The 27,543-nt window shown below is 37.3% G+C and overlaps 1 protein-coding gene across 2 annotated transcripts in view; it reads left to right on the forward strand.

Moving 5' to 3' along the window:
- The window catches only part of DNAI1 (dynein axonemal intermediate chain 1), a 314,390-nt gene that overhangs the window by 80,793 nt on the left and 206,054 nt on the right, over positions 1-27,543 (forward strand). For both annotated transcript variants that reach the window (XM_001378802.5, XM_056805993.1), the window contains exons 3-4: positions 6,803-6,901; positions 14,308-14,388. In XM_001378802.5, the coding sequence (XP_001378839.3) occupies positions 6,803-6,901; positions 14,308-14,388 (180 nt within the window). The remainder of the gene's footprint in view (positions 1-6,802; positions 6,902-14,307; positions 14,389-27,543) is intronic.

Raw genomic sequence — 27,543 nt, forward strand, 5'->3', positions numbered from 1 at the left:
ATCCTTGTCCCTGATTACTTTTCCCCCAGTGTTCAGTGATGCTGACATGCTTTCTCTATTAGAAGTTGTCTAAGATTCCTCCTTCACCCCTTCCCTCATTTACCTTCTGTCGTGGTACAGTACAAGAGCAAAGAGTCAGAAATACCTGATTAGAGCCCCAGTTCCAAAGCTATGCAAGAAGGAAAGTCACGGCATCATTTTTAAAATCCAACTTCTCTGTGAAATGGGAGCATAATCCATTATCTCCCAGGGTAGTTATTGAGGAGAACACTTTGTAACCACGTTAGTCTTGTTCTTCCTAAAGTACCACCCTAACTCTGAGGACTTCTCAACCAAATTATATCCCCCAAATAACAACTTTAAGACCTTTAAACCAACATGAAACAAGACAGCAAATTATTTAAAAGAGGGAACTTTGAAACATTTAATATACTTAGGCAGGGTTGAATCTGCAAACCATACCTTCTTCCTGCTTAATCCCTTTTATGCCTAAAATTTGCTTACTTGGCTCCATGTGTACTGAGGTACTGATTAGACACCCATGGACTTTCCCAAGTCATTGATCACTGATGTTTTAAAGCATTTAGGGTGATATGGTTGGCATCACTTTTTTTCCATAAAAATATAACTATTCAATATCGCATAGATGTTGGTTAAACATTTTTTATATCTACATGTCAACATCAAGGGAACTAACATTCGAAGTTTGCCTTAAAGAAATATAGACAGACTGATGCTCAATTTCTCTATAGCTGACTATTTTCCTTTGTTTTTTTAGACCCTTACCTGCCATCTAAGAATCAATACTGGTTCCAAGGCGGAAGGGCAATAAGGGCTAGGCAATGGGAGTTAAATGGCTTGCTCAGGGTCACATAGCTAGGAAATGTCTGAGGCCATAATTCCACTCAGGACCTCCTTTTGTCTGGGCGTGGCTTTCAATCCACTGAGTCACCCAGCTGCCCCCAATTAATTGTTTTTTTAAACAGTGCTTTATTCAATATAGGTTTTCTCATGTAGGGCAAGTAGGGCCTATTTAAAACCTCACCTACCATTTCTGATTCTCCTATGATATCCAATATCTAGCTTCAATAACTCCAGAAGTACCATGATCCTCTTTTATTTGTGAATCTGTCATTTCAGGGGATAAAAAAAAGCATTGCTCATCTCTTGTTGCTAGGCCTAATTACTGTTCAGTTCTTGTGAAAGGAGACTTTTCTGTGGGTTTCTGATCCTCAAATGAGCCAATGGCCATACTGTTTCTTCTTGTAGGAGAGAAATAGAAAAGATAGAGAAGCTCCAGAGCACTCTGAGGTTTTAGCCTAGAAAAGGAAACTAACCATTATCTCACCCAACACCACCAAGTTTATAATGCTAGGGCTGTTTTCACATAGCCAGACCAAAACATAGCTTACTTGTGTGGGCTGTTGGGTTCTAGGTACATTCACCTTCCTTCTCTTTCCCATATTCTTCTTTTCTTCTATTCCCATATTGCAACATGAAAGGATGTTAGATATGGAAAAGACATCAGAGGCATTTATTCCAACTCCAAGAACACAGCTTCTTTCCTCTCCCTACTTCCTATTGTACTAAAATACCATCCTCTTAAGGATTACCAAAAGTGATTTATAAGTACCTATGGTTTCATTCCACTGTTACAGCTCAGCCACTTGGCAGTAACTTATCATCTTGAAGTAATGCCTACAGATGAGAAGCTAAATGACTTTCCTGTGGTCCCTGAGCCAATATGTGTCTAAAGCAGAACTTTGATTCAATTCAGTAAACATTATAAAGCACCTACTATATGCTGGACACTGTGTTGAGTACTGAGGAAGGATACAAAGAGGCAAAAGATAGTCCCTGCCCTCAAGGAACTTACAATATACCTAAGACTTTTCTGATAGGAAGATACTTTAGAGAAAACATACACAGGACACAGAAACTGATGAAAAGGCAAGGGTTTTCAAAAATAAAGTTTCGTTTTGTCTAATTCTAGTCATAAGTACCAACTGTTAGAGCAAGAGGCCTTTCTTCCATTTTCTTATATCCTTTCACCCTCCTGCCCACCTTCCACCTGATTTTTTCCTTTATATTAAATCACTAGCACCACTTTGCTCCCTCCTTCATCTTGACCCCTTGGTGAATGAGTTCAATTCTTTTCTTTACTCTCAAGTCTTTTGTCCCCTTTTTCTACTGCAAATCAGCCCAGCCCCATCCTTGAATTACTCCCACCATCTACTACTTTTAATCTCAACATTGCTGGGGAAAAATTATGAAGTTGTGCTAACTGGGCCCAACACAAATTTATATTACATAAAATCAAATGATCCTTCATTGTAACACAATGTTCCTTTTTTTATCTCCCTAATTAATTCCCTTTCCCATTTACCAAAGAAGCTTTCCAAATCTTTTCATCCCTCCTTGAACCTTTTTCAGCTCCCCCTCCCTCACCTTTTCAGCTGAGAACTTTGCCTCACATTTTACTGAAAAGAATTGGGGCCATTCTGAGATAACTTCCTTTTTTCCTCTGTGCCTCATTTCACATCACTCAGATGCCTTCTGCTATCATCTCCCCCTTCAACCCTGTTTCATACGAATAGGCAGACCTCTTTGTAAAGGCAAACTCCTTGACATGCACAAATCTCCAGCAGACTGCCTCTTCTACCAACCCTAATCTCTCAGTCTCTGTTTTTAATCTCTTCCTGTCTACTGCCTATGAACAGGCCCATTTCTTCACTATCCTCAAAAAAAATCCTCTCATCCCCAGTATTGTCCTATATCTTTACTCCTTTTAGTAGCTAACTTCTTAAAGACCAACTACAATAGGTGCCTCCACTATTTTTCTTTTCTTACCTTTTTGTAGTCTGATTTCTGACCTCATGATTCAACTGAAATTTTTCTCTCCAATGTTACAAATGCCTTAATGACCTTTTGTGCACAGTTGCTTACATATCATCTCACACCTTTAGAATATGATCTCCTTGAATTCAGGCAACTGTTGGGGTTCCCCACACACACATCTCCAATACTTAGCAAAAGTGCGTAGCATGCAGCAAGAACTTAATAGATAAATGTTTGTTGACCGACTTGTTGACACTTTCAGAGGCTAGGCTCCCTTAGATTGCTCCCAGCTTGGCCTTCTCTTCTCTGAGTGAGTTGTTCATTCTGAATTAATGTCCTCTGGCAAACCTGATCCTAGCTCTCTTGACCGAACTAAGCTTTTGAACATACTCAAAGAACAAGGGATGAGGGATGCTAGTCCACCTAACATAGGGTTTTTACTTCACTGTTCAGTCATCCTTTCATCTTGATATATAAATGGAAAGACATCTTTCAACACCATAGGATTCAAACTCTGCAGGGTTTTAGAGACAGAAATCCACCCTTGATTTCAGTTCTACTCAGGATGAACAAATAGCCATCACTAGGGAGCAGAGGATACTTTCTTAAAATAAAAATTCAAATACCTGGAGTTGAGACAAATCAAATGAGATATTATATGTAAAGTGCTTTGCAAACGTTATTATTTCATTGTAGAAACCACATTTGCCTTTGGAACCAAGAGGAGAGATAATTTTCCAAGTTGTATATGGCAGACTTTAAAAAAAATTATAATTAAAAGGCAGTCTGATTTAAGTGCAAATCATCACAGCACTTAAATTTAAGGCAGAAAGTGCCTTGAACTCTTAAACTTTTTAATCAGAGGTTTGCTTTTTTAATCAAAGGGATTTTAGAGAAGTTTAAATCCATCACTACAGCTTGTTCTTAGCTAGGGGATCTGCTTATTTCCCATGTCAGGGTAATGGGATCCATTGGGACCCAATGGGACTCCTTAAGATTAGATTCCCCAAAAGTTAACAAAAACAATACATACACATACAAACACACTCACAATATACTCCTTTATTTTTTTTACAATAATTCTAGATTTTCAAATGCATGGTTATAGAGTAATATTAACATATCCTTATTTCTGCCATCTCAGTAATTGAGCAAGAGTGCTTTTTGTCAGACCTTGCCGATTCTATCCCTTCAAATTGGCACCATTTTCCTTCCATCAGGACATGGTTACCTAAGTTACCAGATAGCAGTCACCCAATTCACTTGCTTTTGAAACTTGAAGTTTGTCAGAGTTTTTTGGGGGGCATCTAATACTAGAGGTTCCTTAACAATGTAAAGATTAAAATTTAGGGGAGACTGAGGCAGGTAGAAATTAGTTTCTCTCTGCAAGGATTATTATATTTTTGTGAGGTTTATTAAAGGTTAAGGATTAAAGAAAATACAGGATAAGAAAACACGTGTCTAGGCCACAGAGAGGCCTAGACACAACCTCACCTACATTATGAAAAGAGCCACCTCTGCTCCAAAACGGAAGTCCAAAAGACCCCTCAGTAGGTGGAGAACTCCTTTAAATAATCATTTGTGTTCTCACCCAGGCGAGAATTCAGTGTGATTACAAAGCATTCTGGGGAAGTGGAGCAAGGGCTTCTGGGGACTGAAGTCCAGAGTTCAAATCTATTTTTTACAACAATGAAAAACATTTTTTAAGTTTTTGCTTTATTCCAGTAACTATGCACTGGGGATACAAATACAAAAATGAAACACTCTTCTCTCAAGGAGCTTACTTTCTATCAATATATAAGTAAACATATTCAAAATAAATAAATACAAAGCAATTTATGAGGATGAGAATGCTAGAAGCTGGGGAGAAGGGGTTACTCATTAATTCTCCTTGAAAGTATCTAATAATCTGGACTGGCATATCCTTTAAATGCTAATTCTTCCAGGAGGAGGAACAAAGTGATTTAGATAAACTCTTGGATTTAAATGACCAGCATCATATTCTATCCTGAGAGAAGGATGTGATATAAGGAGAGGAAGACAGGCATATAAATTTAACCCTGGGTTGGTCTTATTCTTTTATCCCTTTTGAACTATATGGAACAAAATAGTTTCAAAATGTAGCTTTTTTTTTAGCCCTTTCATTCTATCTTAGTATCAATTCAAAGTCAGAATTGTGGCAAGGGCTAGGCAATTGGGGTTAAGCCACTTGCCCAGGATCACACAGCTAGGAAGTGTCTGAGGCCACATTTGAACCTAGGTCTTCTTGACTCCAGACCTGGAGCTCTATTTTCTGTTACCTAGCTGCCCTGCAAAATAGAGTTTTACAATTGTTGCTTCAGAGGCTTTCGTCAAACTTTGGTAGACAATCGGGTGATAGGGCTAGGACTCAAATCAGTCACCAGGGAAACAACCGAGAATTATTAGTAAAAATATTTTCACAATTTTAGTTCTTATAAAGTCATCTTAGAACTAGAAGAGATCTCATGAAATTATTTGGTCAATCCTGGCATAGTTTTATTTTCATATTATAATCGGGGCAACTGAGGCAGAGAGAACTTAAGTAATTTGCCCCAAATCACATAGCTAGTAAAGAAAAGAGGGTATATTAAAACCCATTTCATGTCTCCTAACAGAGGGTTTTTACTTCACCGTTCAGTCATCCTTTCATCTTGATATATAAATGGAAAGACAAAAATTTCAACACCATAGGATTCAAACTCTGCAGGGTTTTTTTAGAGACGGAAATCCACCCTTGATTTCAGTTCTACTCAGGATGAACAAATAGCCATCACCAGGGAGCAAAGGATACTTTCTCGCTCAAATTACAAATTCAAAATTTTATCTAATTTACAAAAACCTTTATGTCTTTCAGTAGATATATTGCATGTGGATCAGGAAGAAAATAGGCTTTTGATTGTCTTGCCACAGTTCATTTACTATTTAGAGAAATTGTCTAGAATACTAGTCTTGGAATCAAAACCACATTCAGATGTGGCCTCATATACTTACTAGCTGTGTGACCCTGCACAAATCCTTTAATCTATCTGTGCCTCAGTTTCTTCTTCAGTAAAATTGACATAATAAGAACACTTCCTGTTCAAACAAGAAATTATATGTAAAGTGCTTTGCAAACATTATTATTGTAGAAACCACATTTGCCTTTGGAGCCAAGAGGAGATATACTTTTCCAAGCTGTGTATGGCAGACTTAAAAAAAATTATAATTAAAAGGCAGTCTGATTTAAGTGCAAATCATCACAGCACTTAAATTTAAGGCAGAAAGTACCTTGAACTCTTAAACTTTTTAATCAGAGGTTTGCTTTTTTAATCAAAGGGAACTATATCAGGCAGAGAAGTTTAGATCCATCACTGCAGCAATCTGTTTTCCATAGCTGAATGAACAGCATGATATATTTTGATGTTTAACCTACTTAAACCATGAGCTCTGCCAGAGGGCATCAAATCTTGGATGTTTGTTTCTTTTAGGGTGTAAAATGTTCTGGGAGAGAATGGCTAACCACCCATGCCCCAAATAGCACTACTCAATCTAAATGTGTTTGAAAAGATTCTGATTAGAAACTTATGTAACAATAATTTTAACACCAAAAAAAAGTAATTAGATGTCATTTGTGGTGCCTTGGGGCAATTAGAACATAGACATGAACTGCTTTGTTATAATAACATGTTAGCAGTTTATAGTTGATTTTGAAACAAGAGAACATGGCCAAGGAAATTTAGCTTTTGAATCCTAAGTAGTAAAAACAGAGTGATAAAAATGCAGTCCCTGGGAGGTTTTGTAAAAAAGATGTTGTTCTTTAAGACATATTTTGCCTTTTCTGAGCTGGATCAACCAACACTGGCCAATCTGAACACTTGCATTAGAATATATGATTTCCAGAATGAGTAGAACTCGAGGTCTCAGTTATGGATGTCAATTAAATAATCTTTCTATTTCTACACAGGATGAGGATGCTGGTCCAGATGTGGGAGAAGGGCTAGATGATTGGGCACAGGCCAAGTCATTGCTCAGGCCTCCAGACCAGTTGGAACTGACTGAAGCTGTGAGTAAATTTTTGTCCTAGATTCCAGCCTTGTCAACCCCTTTTGTCATCTTTTCTCTCTGTTGTTCTTGATTTTCAGTTTGTTCAACTCTATGTGACCCCATTTAGGATTTTCTTGGCAAAGATAATAGAGTGGTTTGCCATTTCCTTCTTCACCTCATCTTATAGATGAAGATACTAAGGCAAATAGGGTTAAATGACTTGTCCAGAGTTACAGCTAGTTAAGTGTCTGAGGCCAGATTTGAACTTGGGAAGATTATTCTTCCTGACTCCAGGCATGGCACTTTATTCACTGTACCACCTAGCTGCCCCAGATAGGTTTCTATCCTGACTAAGTAGGCATTTGTTTTTCCTACCAGTGGAAATCCTCCATTCATGTGACCATTTCTCTTGTATATTCATTTTAAAAAGAACAATTTTAATTTAGCTTTGAAGAAGACCTTGCCAGCTTTGATAGTGGGACATTTCAGAATGTTTCAGCCACTAGATAGGAGGGAGTATATACACTTGTGTTACTGTGTGTGTTTTGGGTTGTCATTTGTTCCTTTTTGTCATCATCCAGTAGGAATTATTGTAATGTTAGGTGGAAACTTCTGTCATTTCCCCTGACAACTTTTACCATTGTGAGCTGCTAAGAGGTTTTCTTTTTCTTTCTTTTTTTTCCCCCCTTGATTGTTTGGTGTGAGAGCAAATTTCTCATCTGACAGATGTTGTAATCAACCAGTCTCCCAGGGATAACTTCCTGGAAATGTATGATACACCTAAGAGCCTTAAGAGCCTTAAATAGGGCTAGTATAGAGAAAACTGAGATCCAGTGGCTTAGCCAGAGTCACACAGATAAGAAGTGACCTTGGACAAGGTACAACCCCTCTGGGTCTCATTTCTTCATCTATAAAATGAGTGGGTTGGACTGATGATCTCTGAGGTCTCCCAGCTCTAATTAATCTATAATCCTAGGATCCTTTGTTATTTTATCATTCAAAACTTCACAAATAGGATCATAGATTTAGGACTGGAAGGATCCTTAAAGGGCATCGAGTCCAAACCCCTCACTTGATATATGAGGAAACTAAAGTCCAGAGATGTTAAGTGACTTCTCCAAAGCTACCTACCTAATATCGGAGACAAGATTTGAATCCAAGTCTTCCTGATTATAATGCTAGAACATTCTATACACTACATCATACTACCTCTGGAGTCCTCCCTGAGGAAAATAATGTGAATGTTGTCTTTGGTCCTCTCTTAAGCTTTTCTTGCCACACCACACTTCTTCCTTCTTCATAGCCCTCCCTCCTCATAGATTTATATGCCTGTTATCTTCCTGTTGTCTTCATCTCCCCTTTACATTAAGACCTTCCCTCAGGGCAGAATGTGATATCCTTCATTTAAACCATAGTGTTTGTCTAAGTCATTGTGTTCCTTGTCCAGGAAGAATTAGCATTTAAAGTCTACATCAGTCCAGATTGCCAAGTACTTCATAGGTTTGGAGAAAAGGTACTATTTAGTACACAGCAACAGGATTGAACAGAAATTGTAAAGAAAGAATACAGGAGGTCCTGGGTTCAAATTTGCCCTTGGGTGCTTCTTCACTGTACGACCCTGGGCAAGTCACAACCCCCATTGCCTAGCCCTTACTGCTTTTCTGCTTTGAAACTGATACATAGTGTTGATTATGAGATGGAAGCTGAGTGTTTGTTAAAGATAGAAAGAACACATAGATATCTGAGTTGTATCAGCTATAGGATGTTTGACCTATGTGTGTTCAGAGCAAGAAGTGTAGCCATGCTTTTTGAGTCAAAATTTGGAAATGAATAATCTGCTCCATGTCACACTTTGTTACTCATTCCTGTTCCAGCCCTATAGACAACGTGTCGAGAAAAGCAGTAAAAAAGCTACTTTAGATCATTTGTTACCGGAATGATTCGCTATCCTTAGAGGAGTTTTCTATAGCTGTGCACCCCCTGTATTAGGCCAGTGTCCAGCACATCAGTGACCCCATAGGCCAATAGGAGAGGCTCACTCCTTTCCCTTTGGGTTGTGGTCAGCCAAATGTGCTGAATCAATGCTTCTTACTTTATTGTTGAATATCAGAATATTCATTGATAGGGCATTGATTAAGCACTTACTATGTGCCTGACACTCTGGTGAGTGCTGGGAATACATGTATAAATAAGACAGTCCTTTCCTTCAAGGATTTTATATTCTGGTGAGGAAAGACATCACATAAAGGGAATCCAGAAAGGGAAGGGCAAAGAAGGAGGCACCAGCCAGGAGAGTAGGGCTTGGGACAGGAAAGAGAATGAATATTATATGATACCTGCCATGTGCCAAGCACTATGCTGAGTGTTTTACAAATATTATCTCATTTGGTCTCCAGTGTAGGAATATAGCTGGGGAGGAGCTGGAGACAAAATCTGAAAAGTGAGCCCAGTCAGGAGTGAAGTGTGTCTGGTTGGAGCCCCTCGAGAAATGGTGGTTCAGGCTGGAGAATTACCAGTCAGGAAAGTGAGTCTCAGGGAGAAGGTTTTCAAGAGTGGGAAGGTGATTGGCAATTAGGTGGAAAAGTAATCCAGGAAGCAACACAGTGGAATATGGAAGCTAATGGCATACTAGATGCTTAACTAACCACATATACCATATTAATAGAGATAAAATGTAATGCAGGCATATTGGAACATAGAAACTAATTTCAGAACAGAAAATGAATATACACGACAAGATATGAAAACCAATTATTGCTACAGGAGAAGATGTAGGAGTAAGCAAGTACATTAAGTTAATTGTTTCCAAAAAATAGTTCCTATTACTTCTTGATCAGTCATGGGTGCCAAGAAATCTGGCCTGGCCTGAGTACATGACTTAACTTGCCTAAGACAGTCTCTTAACTCTACTATATGGAATCACATCTATAAGTCACATATACTGTAGGAATAAGAAAGGATATTTAAGATCAGTTGGCCCAACCCCCTCACTTTACTATGGCTGTGGAATAAAAAGCTTATCCTTATTAAAATAATTATTCTAGCATTAGATTTTGGTGGCCAGGGGAACTTCATTTGAATTTTTTGTTGATACTTTTCTGTTTTTATATCATGCTTGTTTCTGAATAAAGCCTTTCTCCCTTACCTAAGAAACTGTCCTTTATGACAAAAAAAAAATTAAGGAAAGGGGGGGGGGAAAGCTCATAGTATATATGCAACATATCCCATTTCTGCAGTGAAGTAAATTAATTATAGTTCTTCATTTCTTTTCTAGGGTTAAGCTTGGTCATTATAATTATACATCATTCAGTTTCATTTTTTCCTTCTGTTTATATTCTAATAATTATTTTGTGGTACTTGTTCTCAAGTTTTTTTTTTTTTGGTTTTTTAAAGTTCAGAGCTTAAATACTTTTCAAAAATAATTTATATATGTGTATATATATAACAGTACCCAAAATAGAATTCTATATGAAACTACAAATCTTCATTTGATAGCATTTGCTTTAAAAAAATTATATAATTATACACATTACTTTCAAAACTGTCCTGATTGTGTCTCCTTCTGTTCTTTTCTGTGCATTAAAAAAATTTTTGGGGGGGTCGGGGGGTCCTTTTACTGCAGTCCCCTCCCAATGAGACAGAGAGAGCCTTTGTAACAAATAGTGAGTCAAGCAAACTGAATCCTCAGAGTGGTCATGTCCAGAGATGTATGTCTCTGCACCTTATGGCCCTCACTTCTCTGTCAGGAGGTAGGAAAAGTGCTTCACTGAAGAGTCCTCTGGAGACATGGTTGGTCATCTCTTTGATTAGAGTTCTTGTCTTTTTTCTTTACTGTAAATGCCCTTGTACATAGCTAGGCCCCAATTATCTCAAGTAAGGAATTCCTGAAGTGGTCACTTGTATTCAAATTTGCACTGTGTGTTTCCACTGGGCTGGAACCAATTACTATATTTTTACATAATATAACTTCAAATATCACAGATTCAAATACATTGTGATTACTTCAGGAAATTCTTTATTCTCTCTAATTGGGATCTTAGCTGTAAATTGTTCACTCTGCATCAGTTCATGGTACCTAGGATTCTCTGAAGTTGTCTGTTTTCTTATTTCCAGTGCAATAATATTCTGTTCTATTAATATGCTATGATGTATCCAGACATTTCATAATTGAATAGGATATTCGTTATATCTGTGGCAGGTGAAAGAAGAAAAATTGAAGAGACAAAAGTTTAATCTTCAGAGAATATCAATTTATTAAGCAATGCATGACAATTGCCTAACAAAGTGAGACAAATTCCCTTCCTCAGCTTAGGGTTGTACCTCAAATACAAGGGGAGAAAGACTTTTATATATTAAAAATAATTGATCAAAGATTAGGGACTTTCCAAATTGACAGGGGAGAGTCTCAGCTTGAATTAGTCTTTCCAGGAATCTCTATATTTGCAATATTTCTTGCAATATTGGTTGACATTTTCTTTGAGTTACTTGTGTCTCCAACTTTAGTTCCCGAACTGGGGCTTTGTGCTAGGACCAACCTCCATTCCATCTGCCTCCCCTCCTACTAAATCTCACACTGGGTTACTATACTCCAAGGGTGAGATTGTCCTGGATTTTTGTTGTTCAGAGTATTGGATTTTCAGAGCTCTCATTGAAATCTCAGGACAGTGTTAAGGACCTTAAAGCCTCAGCTATCCTGCCCTAAGCACTGTGAAGCTTGCTAGCTTTTGCCATTTCCCCTGCTACCGCCAAGATTTTCTGAAGTCTTCACCCTGGAATCTTTTTGACTACCTGGGGTTTTCTCTGGGGAACCTTCCCTCTTTCTGCCTCCTTACACAGAGCATAGGAGGCTCTCCCCTTGCCTCATTTCTGGTTGCATTGGCACCGACTTTGCCGGAGGGACTACCTCTCCACATGGTTTATGGCTGCATCTTTCTGCAATTGTAGAGTAAAAGAAGTCACATACTGCAAATTTTCACTTACTCCCTTGATCATTCCTTGGTGTGATGTATGAAATTCATGTTTAACTGGCATAAGTATATTGGAACTAGGTGGTCTGCCTCCTATTTAGGCATCCACTATTTGAGTACATTGTGTAGTATTTCTTAAGGGCTATGACACAGAGCATAAATTCCTACCCAGTCTGGAGTGGCTTATAACATCAACTCAGTGACAGATTTTGTGTCTGTTATTCAAGGATCAGCTTAGCAAAGTTCAGAGAGACTCACTACCAAAATTTAGTTTGACTACTAGATGATGAATTGTTTGGACCATAGCAATTCATGAAGACTGTCTACTGAACGATGGAGGAATTATGCATTAGTGGTGGGGAAATTGCATACCTTTTGAAATAGCATTGATGTCCTTTGTCAAGCCAATATGGAGCAAAAGAAAAGCCAATCTTAAATACTATAGTTGAAATGAGGTTTGGCCCTATAAATCTTTTTTAAAATTCATATTGGCAAGAAAAAGAGTTGGGAGAATTTGATCTAAATGGCTATTGATGTATGTTGCTTGGCTATCTCCCAAGGGTGGTAATGTGGGTGACCTCTATGAAGCTGAAATCAAGTAATAGGTTAGCAAATGTACATTGGATCAGACCAGCATGTGAGGATAACCTCACCCTGTAACACAAAGTTATTGTATACTTCATGTCCGATTCTATGTCTATCTAATGCCTTCAACAAAATTTAGGTTCTTTAGGCATACTGAAAACATTGCCACACTTATTTAAGTGACTGAAATACAAAGCATTCTCTTTGGGGGGGGGGGTTGTAATTACTCTCAAGGCATACCATGATGTATTGGGCATGAATTTAAACAAACATACACTAGTATGAATGCTTCCCACTTTAAATCCATTAGACAAGGCTCACCAGAAAATGAATATCATTTCTTTATACTCACACCTTGTATTTGACCCAAAATCCTCACCTTAGTCACTAGGTTTGTCTTCAGATGACTTTTAATTGCTTACATATTCAGAGCAACACTTACCAGATGAACCATTGAGGAAAGTCAGAGGAATGGACTGCAGGATCTGATGGTAATTATGGAAGATGAAATCCAGAAATGTTTTGAATAATGTCTCAAGAAAGTAAAATGTCTAACTTGAAGGTGGCATCTCTCACTTGAACATATGATTTGTAATAGGTTCATTTAGAAATCAGTTATATGTATGCCTTATATAATTTGAAAGGTTTCCACAAAGACTAGCAAATAAAGTAAATTTTTTAAAGTGACAATTTTATTTTGTCTATGTAGAAATAGCCAACCCAGATTCTTTAAAGTAGGTTAATTAAACACTGACTTAATAAATGTTGACCCATTTGTGTAGCAGTAGTCACAGAATGGAAGAGTTAGAAGGGAACTGAGAGATGATCTAGCCTAGTGTGTCTCAAATGAACTGGGCTACCCTTTGGGACTTGACATAGATTGACAGGTCTGTAAATACGGATCACTTTGGTGGTCATGGTGAAACCTAAGGGTATGGTATACTCCTATGATAAATGGAATATGGTATACTCCTATGATACTGGGAAACTGGGGAAATTCTGGAGCAAAAGAGAGGAAATTCAACCCATTTTCATATTTGAAAACATCCCATTTAATAAATATCATTGTATATAATTTTATATTTAATATTTTATGCAAAAAATAGCATTAGCATTAACTTTTAGGGTTTTGCTGAGCATGGTTTGGGAAATACTGGTTTAGTCTGTTCCTTCATTCTGACAGGCAGGGAAACTGAAGTCCAAAGAAAGTAAATCATTTGCCCAGGAATATAGAGCACATTAGTGCCTGAGCTGGAACTAAATCCTCATCTCCTGACTCAGTCTTTGTGTTTTTCCCTGAACCACACTTACTTCTATCTATACCCTAAGAAGTGGTTTGCACTATTCTGGGGGGAGGAGCGATAGCCAAATTGTAGGCTGGACACATACATTAGAAATCCCTTCTATCCCAAGGGAAGCTTCCTTTGAGCTCTGAGTTTAACACAAAGCTCACAAAGTCTGGGAAGCATGACAGGAATGAAACTTTGCTAACACGAGAAGGAGAGCTGCTGGGAAAGGGAACCTTCTTGGCTCACACATGGGTTTCTCCTTGCAGATTTGATGTGTGTGTGTGTGTGTGTGTGTGTGTGTGTGTGTGTGTGTGTGTGTTTTCTCTCAGTAAAAGAGTGAAAACAGTTGGTAGCTAATACATTCCTCAGCCTGAGTTTCATTAACCTTGGCTCTGCCTAGTGCTGCCCTCCAGCTCTTTAGAAATGTGGTCCCCAGAAGTGGCTGATCGGAAACATAGGGTGTAATGTCATCTGTGTTTGTGGAACTGTGTGAGAAGTTTTCTGGTTTTTTACGGGACTTATGCCAGTCCTCTGCATGGAGCATGTTTTTTATTAATGTCTTTCTCTGTGTTTCTGCCCCATAGGAGTTAAAAGAAGAATTCACTCGTATCCTGAGAGCCAATAACCCACATGCTCCTCAAAATATCGTCAGATTCAGCTTTAAAGTAAGTGTCATTTGGTCTATCACCCAAACCCCTAGGTGTCTGGGGCTATCTGCTATGGTTTGTGTCAATGGTGACTAGTATCAGTGTATGATAATTTCATATGGCAGAATCATATGGTGGATTTCAAAAACTCTCAGAGAGAGTTAGTGTTAGAACCTTGGGATTTTCCTTGGAATTTGCTTTCATTTCTCTTTATTTAATATTAATTTTCCTTGTGATCTTGTGCTGAGGGATTTTAGGAATTTCTGTGTATCTTTTTCTTTCTTTCTTTCTTTTTCTTAAGCCCTTTATCTTCTGTCGTAGACTGAAAAGCAGTCAGGGGTAGGCAACTGGGTATAAGCCATATGGCCAGGGTCACACAACTACGAAATACTCGAAGCCATGTTTGTCATTTTTCTAGCAGCAAATTTCTACTATAGTGGTGTAGGGCTAGATCAAATATAGATTTATAGAATTTTAGAACAAAAAGGACTTTGGGATCAACTCATTTGACAGATGAAGACAATGAGAAGTTTAGTGCCTTACTAAGATATTTCATTTAGTTTGTGGCAGAATTTGAACTAATGAGGATGGTGATGTTTGACGCTAATGTTATATAGCATGGTATTTGCAAATGGCTTCACACCCATTATCTCATTTGAGTCTTACAGTAGTCCTGTGAGATAGGTATAATAGATACAAGTATTATTGCCTTCATTTGATAGTTGAGAAACGTGAGGGTAAGAAAGGCTAAGAAACTTTCCTATAGTCAAACAGAATGTCAGAGGTAGGATTCAAACCCACATCTTTCTGACTTGAAGTCCAGCAATTTGTACATTGTTTCATGCTGTCCCTCAAGTCTAGAATGATGGCCTAGAGCTCAGCTACCCCAACTCCCAGCCCAGTGCCCTTTTTACTATACCACATCTACTACCATTCCCATAGCTCCTAGGAATTCCCAACAGGAATTATTTGAAAAGTTTTATGTATGTATGTATAACCCACATGTGTGTCATACTAGATGCTGTGTAAATACTTGCATAAAGATGACTCTATGACCTCTTCTTCATCCTACTATGCTACCTCTCAGGCCTACCTATACCTTAGGGCTACATACACATACACATGCACATGTGTGTATGTACATAGATGCATCCATACAATGTTACCTCACTGTACTCATGTGTACACTGTACACATATTATGTATGTGTGTGTATATATACATATATATATACGGGGGGAAGAGAAGAGAAGAGGGGATTGTGTGTGTGTGCGCTTATGTGTTGCTAGGTAACATAGTAGATAGCGAGGTGTTCTTAAGAGTCAAGAAGACCTGAGTTTGAATTCTACTTTGTGAATGTGTACCAGCTAGGTATCCCGGTATACCTAGGTCTCTATATTTGATCTAGCCCACACCACTATAGTAGAAATTTGCTGCTATCTACATCATTTAGCCTGTCTCAAACTCACTTTCCTCATCCATGAAATGGATATAATAGTACCTTTCTCACAGAATTGTTGTATCAAATGAAATCATATATGTAAAACACTTTGCAAATCCTAAAGTGCTCTATAAATGCAAGTTTTTACTATTGTTATACTAGATGTATACACATATTTTACTAAATTATTGAGATTATAAATATAATAGGGGTGCCCAGGGATTTATAGAGGTCTGTCCAGCGGCCTCTCTGAGGACCCGGGGTCTATCTGCCCAAGTGTGACGTCATGGTCAGAATGAGATGAGACACACCATGTGTTCAGCCCACATACACAGGCATCACACACAGTGCTCTGCCACAGTTTCATGGTACGTTTATTATATAGGTTTTTGGTACACACATCAATTCTCTACATGTGTGACATTCTACAGTTTGACTGGATATTATCAAATCACCTAAACAACCCTCTTGTGATGTTACTACAACAAAGAATTCTGTGGTCATTTACTAGGTTTCTACAACACTCTGTGATAGACATGATTAATGTGAATAAAGCCATTTGTAGGTTAGAACCCCTTGACCTGCTGAGAGGATCATTGGGCTTTTGGTCAGCTTTCACTGTCCATCATAATTGCTTGGGAGATGAACAACTAAACAGACTCGTAACTAGATGTGAGGACTTAAGGCAGACCAATTTTAGGGTTTTCCTCAATTTACACGTTCTGTTTTTCTTGTGTTACTTTGAAGTGCCTAGCGATGCTGCTTGGCTTCTGTTCCAACAAATTCATTTGAGTGTGGTAACTGTAGGACAAGATTCATTATAGTACTTAAGCTTTCGGCTGGTGTTTATTGTAGGGCCTTGGAGCGTGTCATGTGCTTGAGAAAGGAGGGGCCATGGGCAGTAATCTTTGGGCTTTTATTCTGTAATTGCAATCTTTTGGGGGTAATAACCTAGGGGGCTTAAAGTAGGGTATATATGTATTGATCCTATAAGTATTTGCTCTCATATTATTTCTCCTGTATTGGGGAGAGAATAATAATCATAACAAGTCCACTAATGGAGACAATTTGGGGAAAGAAGTCACATAGAGGGATCATCAGGGGACCCTCATTCTGGGGTCTCCTTTGCTGACCTTCCTTCCTCGGACCATGAGCTTGTCAATTGGTCGGGGTATGATGGCCTCTGGCATGGATTGTCCTTATAAATTTCCTCACTGTATAAACCAATAAGGATTTTATTTTTGTCATTGATGGCATCACCTTTGTAGAAGGTGTCAGATTTTTCATTGTCACAACTGATGAAGATGGTTTGATATATTTTGAATACTTAATCTGATCACATGTTGCTCTCTCCCTTACAAATTCTTCAATCTGCCTGTTTCATTTCACAGTTCTTTTCTCACCTCTGTATCTGTAAATCTCTACAGGATCTAGGGGCCCAGCTCAACTATATGCCATCATCTCCTTCAAGAAGACTATCCTGATCCTCTCCTATTGTTGTTACCCCCTGAAATTCCTTTGGATTCATTTTGCATGCCTTTTTGTATTTACTTCACTGGGCACATGTTCTGTTCCCTTCTCCCCTTTCCCCACTCCCTGGGAGATATTCCTTGAGATCAGGGACCATTTTGTTTCTGTCTTTATATCCACAGTGACTGGTATATTGCACATACTTAATAAATATTTGTATGATTTATTTACTTTTAAAAACACTTGATATGGTAGAGTAAAATGCCACCCCTGTCCTGTAAGTAATCTCCTATGCATATATCAGAAACATTTAAGATCCCAAACAGGGTGACCATCATTAATAATTAATCATTAATGTCTAGGGAGGTAAAACTAAAATTAAGGAGTGAGAAAGAGGAATGCACTGAGAGAATCGAAACGGAGAGGTAGAATGGAGTAAATTATCTCACATAAAAGAGGCACAAAAGTTTTTTACAGTGAAGGAATGAATGGAGAGTGGGGGATGGACAATGCTTGAACCTTACTCTCATTGGAATTGGCTCAAAGAGGGAATAACGTAAACTCTCAGTTGGGATTAGAAACCTATCTTGACCTCCAAGGAAGTAGAAGGGGAAGGAGATAAGAGAAGAGGGGCATACTGATAGAAGGGAAAATGGATCAGGGGGAGGCAGTGGTCACAGGTAAAACACTGTTGAGGATGGACAGAATATGAAAGAAGAAAGAGCAAGATAAACAGGGAAAGTAGGATAGAGGTAAATATACAACAATCATAACCAAGAAAAAATTTACAGAAAATTTCTCTAACAAAGGTCTCATTTCTCAAATATAGAGGGAACAGGGCCAAATTTATAATAATAAAAGTCATTCCCCACTTAATAAATGGTCAATAGATATGAACAGGCAATTTTCAATGCAGTAATCAAAACTATCTATAGTCATATGAAAAAAATGCTCCAAATTTGATTATTGAAATGCAAGTTAAAACAACTTGGAGGCACCATCCTACAACTATCAGATATGTTGGAGGGGATATGGGGAAATTGGAACATTAATGCTCTGTTATTGGAGGTGTGAATTAAATAAACTATTCTGGAGAATGATTTATAACTATGCCCAAAAGAACTATAAAACTGTATATCCTTTGACCTAAGAATACCACTACTAGATTTGTTTCCCAAAGAGTTAAAAACAAAAAAGAAAATGAATATGTACAAAAATATTTATTGCACCTCTTTTCATGGTGGCAAAGAATTGGAAATTGAGAGGATTCTTGGCTAAATGGCTGAACAAGTTGTGATAAATGATTATGATGGAAAACTATTGTGCTATAAGAAGTGATGAGCAGGATACTCTAAGCTATGAAAGACTTACATGAATTGATGAAAAGTGAAATGAAAAGAACAAAGAGAACACTGTATACAGTAATGGCTATATGGTACAATGACCAATTGGAAATGACTTAGCAAATTTCAGCAATATAGTGACCCAGGATAATTTATAAGGACTTATAATGAAAAATATTGTTCACCTTTAGAGAAAGAATTGGATTCTGAATGCAGATCAAAGCATACTTCTTTAAACTTTCTTTATTTTTCTTGTTATTTTAAATTTTGGTCTGTGTTTTCTTTCACAACATGACTAATATGGAAATATGTTTTGCATGACTGCACATGTGTATCATTTATCAGATTGTTTGCTGTCTCGGAGGAGAGAGTGGAGGAAGAGAATTTGGAACTCAAATTTTCAAAAAATGAATGTTAAAAATTGTTTTTACATGAAGTTGGGAAAACAATTTTTTTTAATGTCAAGGAAGCACAAAATGGGGAGACATACTTGCCAGACATGCTTGCTACTCTCATGGAAGACATGCAGTTTAGATTCGGAGTTGGAGAAGGGCTCCTTATAGATAATAATCTAAAGGCTTCTGTTTGTGGATGATGTACTGATTTTATCAAGCCTCAGATCATTGTTGAGCCTCCTAAATGAAATCCATACTCCCTAAAAAAACAAAAAAGTTTGGCCTAGGCTGTCACACATGCAAAACCAAATAGTTAGGAAATATTTATTGTCCGATTTATGATGTCCAATTGAATGAACAATTAACTGAAAAATTCCTTCTTGGGGAGATATTGGAGGTCTTTGAGCAGAGGGATGACATGATATGATATATGAATTAGGAAGATTATTTTGGCAATTGAGTTAAGAACATATTGACAATGTAAAAGTTAAAATTTGGAGAAACTGAAGGCAGGTAGAAATTAGTTTCTCTCTGCAAGGAGTATTATATTTTTAGAGGTTTATTGAAGATTAAAATATAAAGAAAATACAAGTAAGAGAGGCACGTGTCTAGGCCCAAAGAGCCTATTCACAACCACTCACATCTTGCCTGCTAGGTGGAGAGCCGTGTCTGCTCCCAAGCAGAAGTAGGAAAGAGGACAGAGCTTTTTTACAACCAGGTTAAATACCCCATCTCGCTCTCAGCCCAGGTGAGGTTACAAGGCATTCTGGGGAAGTGGAGCAAGGACTCCTGGGGATTGAAGTCCTGGATTCAAGTCTCTATTTTTACAGCAAGAAGAGAGGGGGATATCAGGAGGCTATTGAAATAATAAGAATGAGAGGTAATGAGGGCTCATGTTAGGATGTCAGTGCTAATGGAGATGAGACAATAGATTTTAAAACATTTTGTTTAAAAAATTAAATTGACAGTATTTGGAAACTGGATGAGGAAGAAGGAAATTAGAGACAAATGATACTTCAAGATTGAGTGTCTGGGAGAATGGTGGTACCATCAATTGTACTAAAGATGTTGAGAGAAGGGCAGGTTTGAGAGATCGATGAATTCAGTTGTGAATATATTAAGAAATGCTGATGGTACTACCAGGAAGGACACATCTGACTGAGGTTGTTCTAGTAGTTCAAACTCAATATTGGACTGAAACAAGACATTTGTAGAATATATAAAACAAAAGGAATTTTACTTGGCTATAGTAGGGAAAGGATACATTATTGACTTACTAAGTTGGAGCTTCCTTACTATGTTGGTCTGCTGGCCAGAAGCCAGAGGGAAGAGCTGCTATCTCCTCATGTATTGGCTTTTTGTACTTGGGTTACTAGGAAGCTACAACGTTGACATGGGCCTTAATCCTTTGTTTCCAAGATAGTCTGTTTGTCTGTCCATCCATCTATTTGCTTTACCTTTTGTCTTAGAATCAATACCAAGTATTGGTTCTAAAGCAGAATAGTGGTAGCAGCTAGGCAACTAGGGTTAGGTATCCTGTCTAGCATTATGTAACTGGCAAGTGTCTAAGATCACATTTGAACCCATCTCTTACTGACTCCAGGCCTGGCTTTCTATCCACTGAACCACCTAGCTGCCTCTAGTTTCAGTATATTTTAAAGAAAAACTAGCCTATACCTACAAGATATATTGCTTTTATCACAAAAGTCCTTCATAGGCATTTAGATATAAAGGATTAGAGATCAGAATAAATTTAGGACTTATAATTATATCTCACCAACATAGAGGTGATAATTGAACCAGTTAGACAAGGGAAAGTCATAGAGGAAAAAAAGAAAAAGTAGAGCTTTGAACACTCACACTAAAGGGGCAGGAGGAGAACAGAAGAAATTGAGATGGAGCAGTAAGATTGTTAAGGAAAAAACTACAAGAATGATTTCATGGAAGGAAAGTATATTCAGGAGTATAGGATAATTGATGATATCAGAATCCCATCCCTCCCAGGGAAAGACTTCTCTTGCAGAAAATCCATACAAAGAGAACTAAATATCACACATGCTCCAAAGACAGGAAGAAAGCTAGAAGACAGAGTTTCTTCTTTTTTAAGGTTTACCTTGAGGATAGTTCTTCCTGGGGCAGTGAACAGTTCTCCATCTCCATTGTTAGAATAGCTAGGGTTTGCTATGACATCTTAAAGTACCAGCATTATTCCATATATGTCCTCTAGGAGCTCAATGGGTGATCCATGCATTCTACTTTTGCAGGCCCATCAATCACCACATATGCTCCATGGGGCATTCTCCAGTCCAACTTATACAACAAAGATATTAGGGTGGATGTGGGGGGGGGAGGGATTTTAGTATCAGAGGGGAATATTGAAAAATAAGGGCAACATAAGCATGCTGGTAGGCAGAGAATGAGGAGTTAGTGGATTGGGAGAAATTGAAGATGAGAGGGGGAATGACTGATGGGCAAGTCAGGCCTGAAAGAAATAGAACAAGACAGAATTAAGAACAGAAGTGGAGAGTTACCTAATCTGTCTTCTAAAGTAATATCTATAATAGTCAACAGTGTTGAGGAATGCTCAGATGGATGACCCTCAGGGGCTATAAGATGCTGAATCATCAAAGAAATATTCCATTATTTTTTGTGTACCCTACTTACCGAGGCAAGGAGTAGATTAAGATGTTTTAGAAAGAATATAGCTTCCCTACTGTATAAGTAGTGCAGAAAGAAGCTGATGATCAGTTGGGTTATATCTGTGTTGCTATTAAAGGAATTTTGTTTCCTTCGCCTTCATTATAACAGAATTTCCTGTAATATGACAGGCAGTCTGTTAACACCCAGATGTCCCATTTGGTTTAGATGTACTTACAAAATTACAAACTCGTAGTTATTTAGAGCAAATGGACTCATTGTGGACCAGCAGGCATTGCAGTACAAAATGAGAGGTGACTGAAACAATCCAGGCTTCAAAATAGATTTTCATACAGACCAAAATGTTTGTGCTTATTGGTAATTGACAATGTAAAAGTTAATTGTAATTTTGCGAAAAAGAACACTGAGTATGAAATGAGTATGGAAGATGGGATCAGAAGATTGACTTTCAAATCTTGGCTCTGCTATTTGCCACCTGAATGGCTTTAGGCAGCTCATTTTACTTCTCTTGGTTTTCTCTTCTCTAAAATGGAAGGATCAACATTCTGGAAGGCAATTTGGGAATATGCTTTTAAAAAATGAAGAGAAAAGAAAAGAAAAAATGTTTATAACTCTTGACCCAGAGATCTCACTTCTGGATGTATACCCTGAAGTCAAAGATAAAAAAAAAGATGCTAGATATACTGAAATATTCATACATTGCTTTTTGAAGAAGCAAAGAAATGAGAACAAAGTTGTTTCCCACTGATTGGAAAAGGTTTAAGTAACTTGTAGCACATGAAGTAGCAGAAAGAAAGCTAGATGGACGATGGATAGAATACAGGGTCTGAAGTCAGGAGGACCCGAGTTCAAATACAGCCCCAGATAGTTACTAGTTCCATGGCCTTGGGTAAGTCACTTAACCTCTGTTTACCTCAGTTTCCTCAACTATGAAATGGAAATGATTACAGCACTTATCACAGTTGTGGTGAGGATCATATGAAATAATATTGATAAAGTGTTTATAGCACAGTGCTTGGCACATAGTAGGCACTTTATAAATGATTGTTCCCCTCCACGAGTGTAATAAAAGTGAAATGGGAGAGAACAGGTGGAGAGGGGGATCAGAGAAAGTTTCGTGTGTGAAATAGAAGCTGCATTGAACTTGGATGCAAAACAAGGATTCTGAAATGCCAAGATGAAGAAGGAATGCATTTCAGGCATAGAGAATGACTTTTGCAAATAGTCAGAGGTGGAAGATGAAGTATTAGGTTCAGAGAACAGCTAATAATTCAGTTAGGTTGGAATGTAGAGTTCCTAAAGAGGAGTCATATGAATAAGTCCAGAAAGGGAATTGGGAGCCAGACTATGGAAGGCCTTAAATGCTATACTAAGGAGGTTTTAGTTTACTGTATGGACAATGGGACGCTATTGAAGGCAGGGGAATGATATAGTGGTGTCTTTGCCTTAGATTGTCTTGGTAGCCATATGGAGGATAGATTGGAGAGGAAAGAGATTGTAATTTGGGAGACTAATTAGGAGACCAGTAGTAATCCAGGGAAGAGGTCATAAAGGGTCTAAATTGATGTGGTGGCTGTATGAGTGAACAAAAGCAATGGATACAAGAGCTGTTATGAAGAGAAAAAAAGATTTGATAAGAGATTGGATGTGGGTAATAATGGACAGGGGTGAGTCAAGGCATATTCTGAGGTCACAAATCTGGATAACTAGAAGTGTGGTGGTACACTTGTCAGAAAAAGGAAACTTAGAAGATTTATGGAAGAAAACAGTTAATTCTGCTTTGGTCATTTTGAGTTTGAGATGCTTATGGAACATCCATTTGGAGATGTCTCCAGGTAGATGGAATATAAGTGGAATTTAGGAGAATGATTAATGGAGGATTTATATAGTTGAGAGCCATTTGTACAGAGATGATGCTGGTACTATTGGGTACTGAGAACACTCCAAAAGAGTCCACATGGAGTGAGGAGCAAAGGACCAAAAATTGTTCCCCAGGGAATACTTAAGATTAGGAGATAGGAAATAGATGGATATCTAGGAGACTAAGAAAAAGAAATTAGAGAGGAGACAATGAGGAAGAATGGGATCAAACCAGAAGAAAAGAGTGTCCAGGTACAGGGTCTTTTCAAAAACTGCAAAGAGGTCAAGAAGGATGAAGACCAAGAAAAGGGCAAAGGATTTAGCAATTAGGAAATTTTGGGGAACCTTGGAGAATATAATTTCAGTGGAATGATGGAATAAGAAGTCAGATTTGAAGAAATAATAGTTGTGAGAGGACCGTGAAAAAACATAACTTGTCTGAACAATGGTTTTTTCCCTAGGAGATTGGTGGTGAAATATAAAATGATAGTTTAGCAAAGTCATTTCCTTGTTGTTGTTTTTTAAAGAATAGGGAAGCTCAAAGCAGCCAGTTAGAGTAGGTCAAGATAGGAACTTGGTAACAGTGAAAGTGGAAACTGCTCCAAGAATTCTTCCAAATCAGTCTTTAAAAAGCACCTCAAAATGATGTGAGTCAAAAAACAATAGCAAGATAGAGAGAGGTGACTCTCCTGTGGAAAACAACTGGAAAAGTAGGCAGGGAAAGTTGATTTTCACAGAATAAGGGGGACCAGAAATAAAACCATGCAGAGGAGTGCTGGCTGATTACCCCCCCACACACACACACACCTACTGCACCAGATTCTGAGCCTGGGTACAGGCCAGCTTCAGGATGCTGGGACCTTGTCTACACCAACAACAGAGCACTTCACTCTTTGAAGTTCCAAGTCCCTTGCACCAGCCCATAGTGAGGCCCAAGGCTATAGTACTTGGCCCTGCAGTGAAGAACTTAGCCCTAGGAAAAATAGCTCAGAGTGCTAAGTCTTATAAACCATCATCAGAGGAGACAGAATTGGAAGTTTTCAGAACTCCTCATCCACAGGCACAAAAAAAAAGACTGGGAAAATGAGCAAACAGCAAAAGAAATGCCTAATTATAGAAAATTTCTTTGGAGACAAAGAGCAAGGCACAGAGTCAGTAGGGGACAGTGAGATTCAAGCAACCTCATGCAAAACTTCAAAGAAAAATTGAGATCTCCAGCACTGAAAGACTAAAAAAGAAACTGAAAATCAAATAAGAGAGGTGGGATAAAGAAATGAAAGTAATGTAAAAAGAAAATAACAGCTTGAAAATAAAATTTGATCACCTAGAAAAAGAGGCAAAAAAATCCAATGAAGAAAAGAGTTCCAAGAAAAGTAGAATGGACCAAATGGAAAAGGATGATCAAAATGTCATGGAAGAAATTCTTTAAAAGTTAGAATTGGGTAAATGGAAGCTAATGATTTCACAAGATCAAGACACAACAAAACAAAATCAAAAGAATGAAAAAATAGAAGAAAACATGAAATATCTTGTTGAAATAACAACTGACCTAGAAAATAGATCCAGGAGAGGCAATTTAAGAATTATTGGATGACTTGAAAGTCACAATAAAGAAAAAGTCTAGATATCATATTACAAGAAATTATCAAAGAAAACTGCTCTGATAAGAGGATAAAATAAAAATTTTAAGAGTACAGACAACTTCCTACAATCAGTCCCTAAATGACAATTCTCAGAAATGTTATAGCCAAGTTCAAGATAGCCCAGGCCAAGAAGAAAATACTGCAAGCAGCTTCCACATCCACACTGAAGGATCAGAAGACTTGGAATATATGATATTCCAGAAGGTAAGAGAACTGGGTTTACAACCAAGAATCACCTACCCATCAAAACTGATTATATTCTTTCAGGGGAAAATATGGGTCATTTAATAAAGATAGAATATTTCTAAGCATTCCTGAAGAAAAGACCAGACATAAATAGAAAATTTGATGTCCAAATATAAAATTCAAGAGAAGCATAAAAAATAAATAAAAAATAGGAAAGAGAAAAAAATTTAAGGATCTCAATATAGTCGAATTGTTTATATTTCTATATGGAGAGATAATATTTGTAACTCTTAAACAATTTTAGCATTATAATGGTAGTCAGAAGTATAGATAGACAGAGGGTATGGTAGTAAGCAGTTTGGGATAACATGCAAAAGCAAGCAGTGCAATTACATTGAAGGGGAGAATGAGGGTTGTGACAGTTAATACTTAAATCTTACTCTCACTGGAATTAGCTCAGAGAAGGAAGAACAGCCTGATTCATTGGGGAGGGGGGTATATAAAAGTATATCGTATCCTTAGAGAAGTAGAAGGGTAATAAGAAAGGAGGTAGTAGGTGGGGGGGTAATATAACAGAGGGAATAGTTGGTAGATGATTAAAAGCAAAACACTTGTATGAATGGGCAGAGTAAAAGGAGAAATGACAGGACTAAAAGAGGAAAACAAGATGAAGGGCAATAGACAGATAGTAATCATGACTGTGAATATAAATGGAATGAACTTTCCCATAAAATGGAAACAGAGTGGATTAAAAACCAGAATCCTACCATATGTTGTTTATAAGAAACATATTAGAAGCAGGTAGACGCATATAGCATTAAGGTAAGAGAGTGGAACAAAATCTATAGGACCTCAACTGAGATAAATAAAAAAAGCAAGAATCGTGATCATGATCTCAGACAAAACTGAAGCAAAAAGTAGATCTGATTAAAAGAGATGAGGAAGGTAATTGTGACTTGATAAAAAGTAGTATAGACAATGAAATTTCAGTGCTTAGCATATATGCACCAAATGGTATAGCATCCAGATTTTTAGAGGAGAAACTATAGGAGATTAAGGAAGAAATAGTCAGTAAAACTACACTAGTGGGGAACCCCAACCTTCCCCTATCAGAACTAGATAAATCTAACCACAAAACCAAAAGAAGTTAAGGAAACAAATGAAATTTCAGAGAAGTTAGATTTAATAGATAAATGGGAAAAATAGATGGAGATAAAAAGGAATATACCTTCTTTTCAACAGCATGTACATATACAAAAACTGACCATGTACTAGAGCATAAAAACTTCACAACCAAATTTGAAAAAGCAGAAATAATAAATGCAGCTTTTTTCAGATCATAATGCAATAAAAATTGCAATCAATAAGGGTTCATGGAAAAGCAAATTAAAAATTAACTGGAAATGAAACCATCTAATTCTTCAAAACAGGTGAGTTAAAGAACAAATCATAGAAACAACTGATTTCTTTAAAGAGAATGATGAGGAAACTAAATATCAAAACTTATGGGTTACAGGTAAAGCAGTACTCGGGAGAAATTTTATATCCCTTAATTTTAGTCCCTTATCAATAAAATATAGAAAAAGTCAATCAGTGAATTGGGCATGTAACTAAAAAAAACTAATAAAAGAACAAATTTAAAATCATCAATTAAAGACTAAATTGGAAATCCTAAAAATCAAAGGATAAATTAATAGAATTGAAAATTAAAAAAAATACTATTCCACTATTAAATAATACTAGGAGTTGGTTCTGTGGAGAAAAAAAACCATAAAGCATTGGTTAATTAGATTTTTTTAAAAAGAGAATCAAATTAACAATATAAAAAATGAAAGGTGATTTTACCTCTAGTGAAAAGGAAGTTAAAGTAATCAGAAGTTATTTTACCCAATTAAGTAAAAATAAAACTGATAATTTAGGTGAAATGAATGGTTACAAACATAAATTTCTGAGATTAACAAAAGAGGAAATCGAATAAATAATCCTATCTCAGAAAAAAGTAATTGTTCAAGCCATTAATGAATTTCTTAAAAAATCCCTAGTGCCAAATGGATTTATAATATTACATTCTATCAAACATTTAAAGAATAATCCCAATGCTATACAAGCTATTTGGCAAAATAAGCAAAGAAGGAGTCCTACCAAATTCCTTATATGACTTAAATATGGCACTCATA

The sequence above is a fragment of the Monodelphis domestica genome, chromosome 7, assembly GCF_027887165.1.
Source record: "Monodelphis domestica isolate mMonDom1 chromosome 7, mMonDom1.pri, whole genome shotgun sequence".
Lineage (NCBI taxonomy): Eukaryota > Metazoa > Chordata > Mammalia > Didelphimorphia > Didelphidae > Monodelphis > Monodelphis domestica.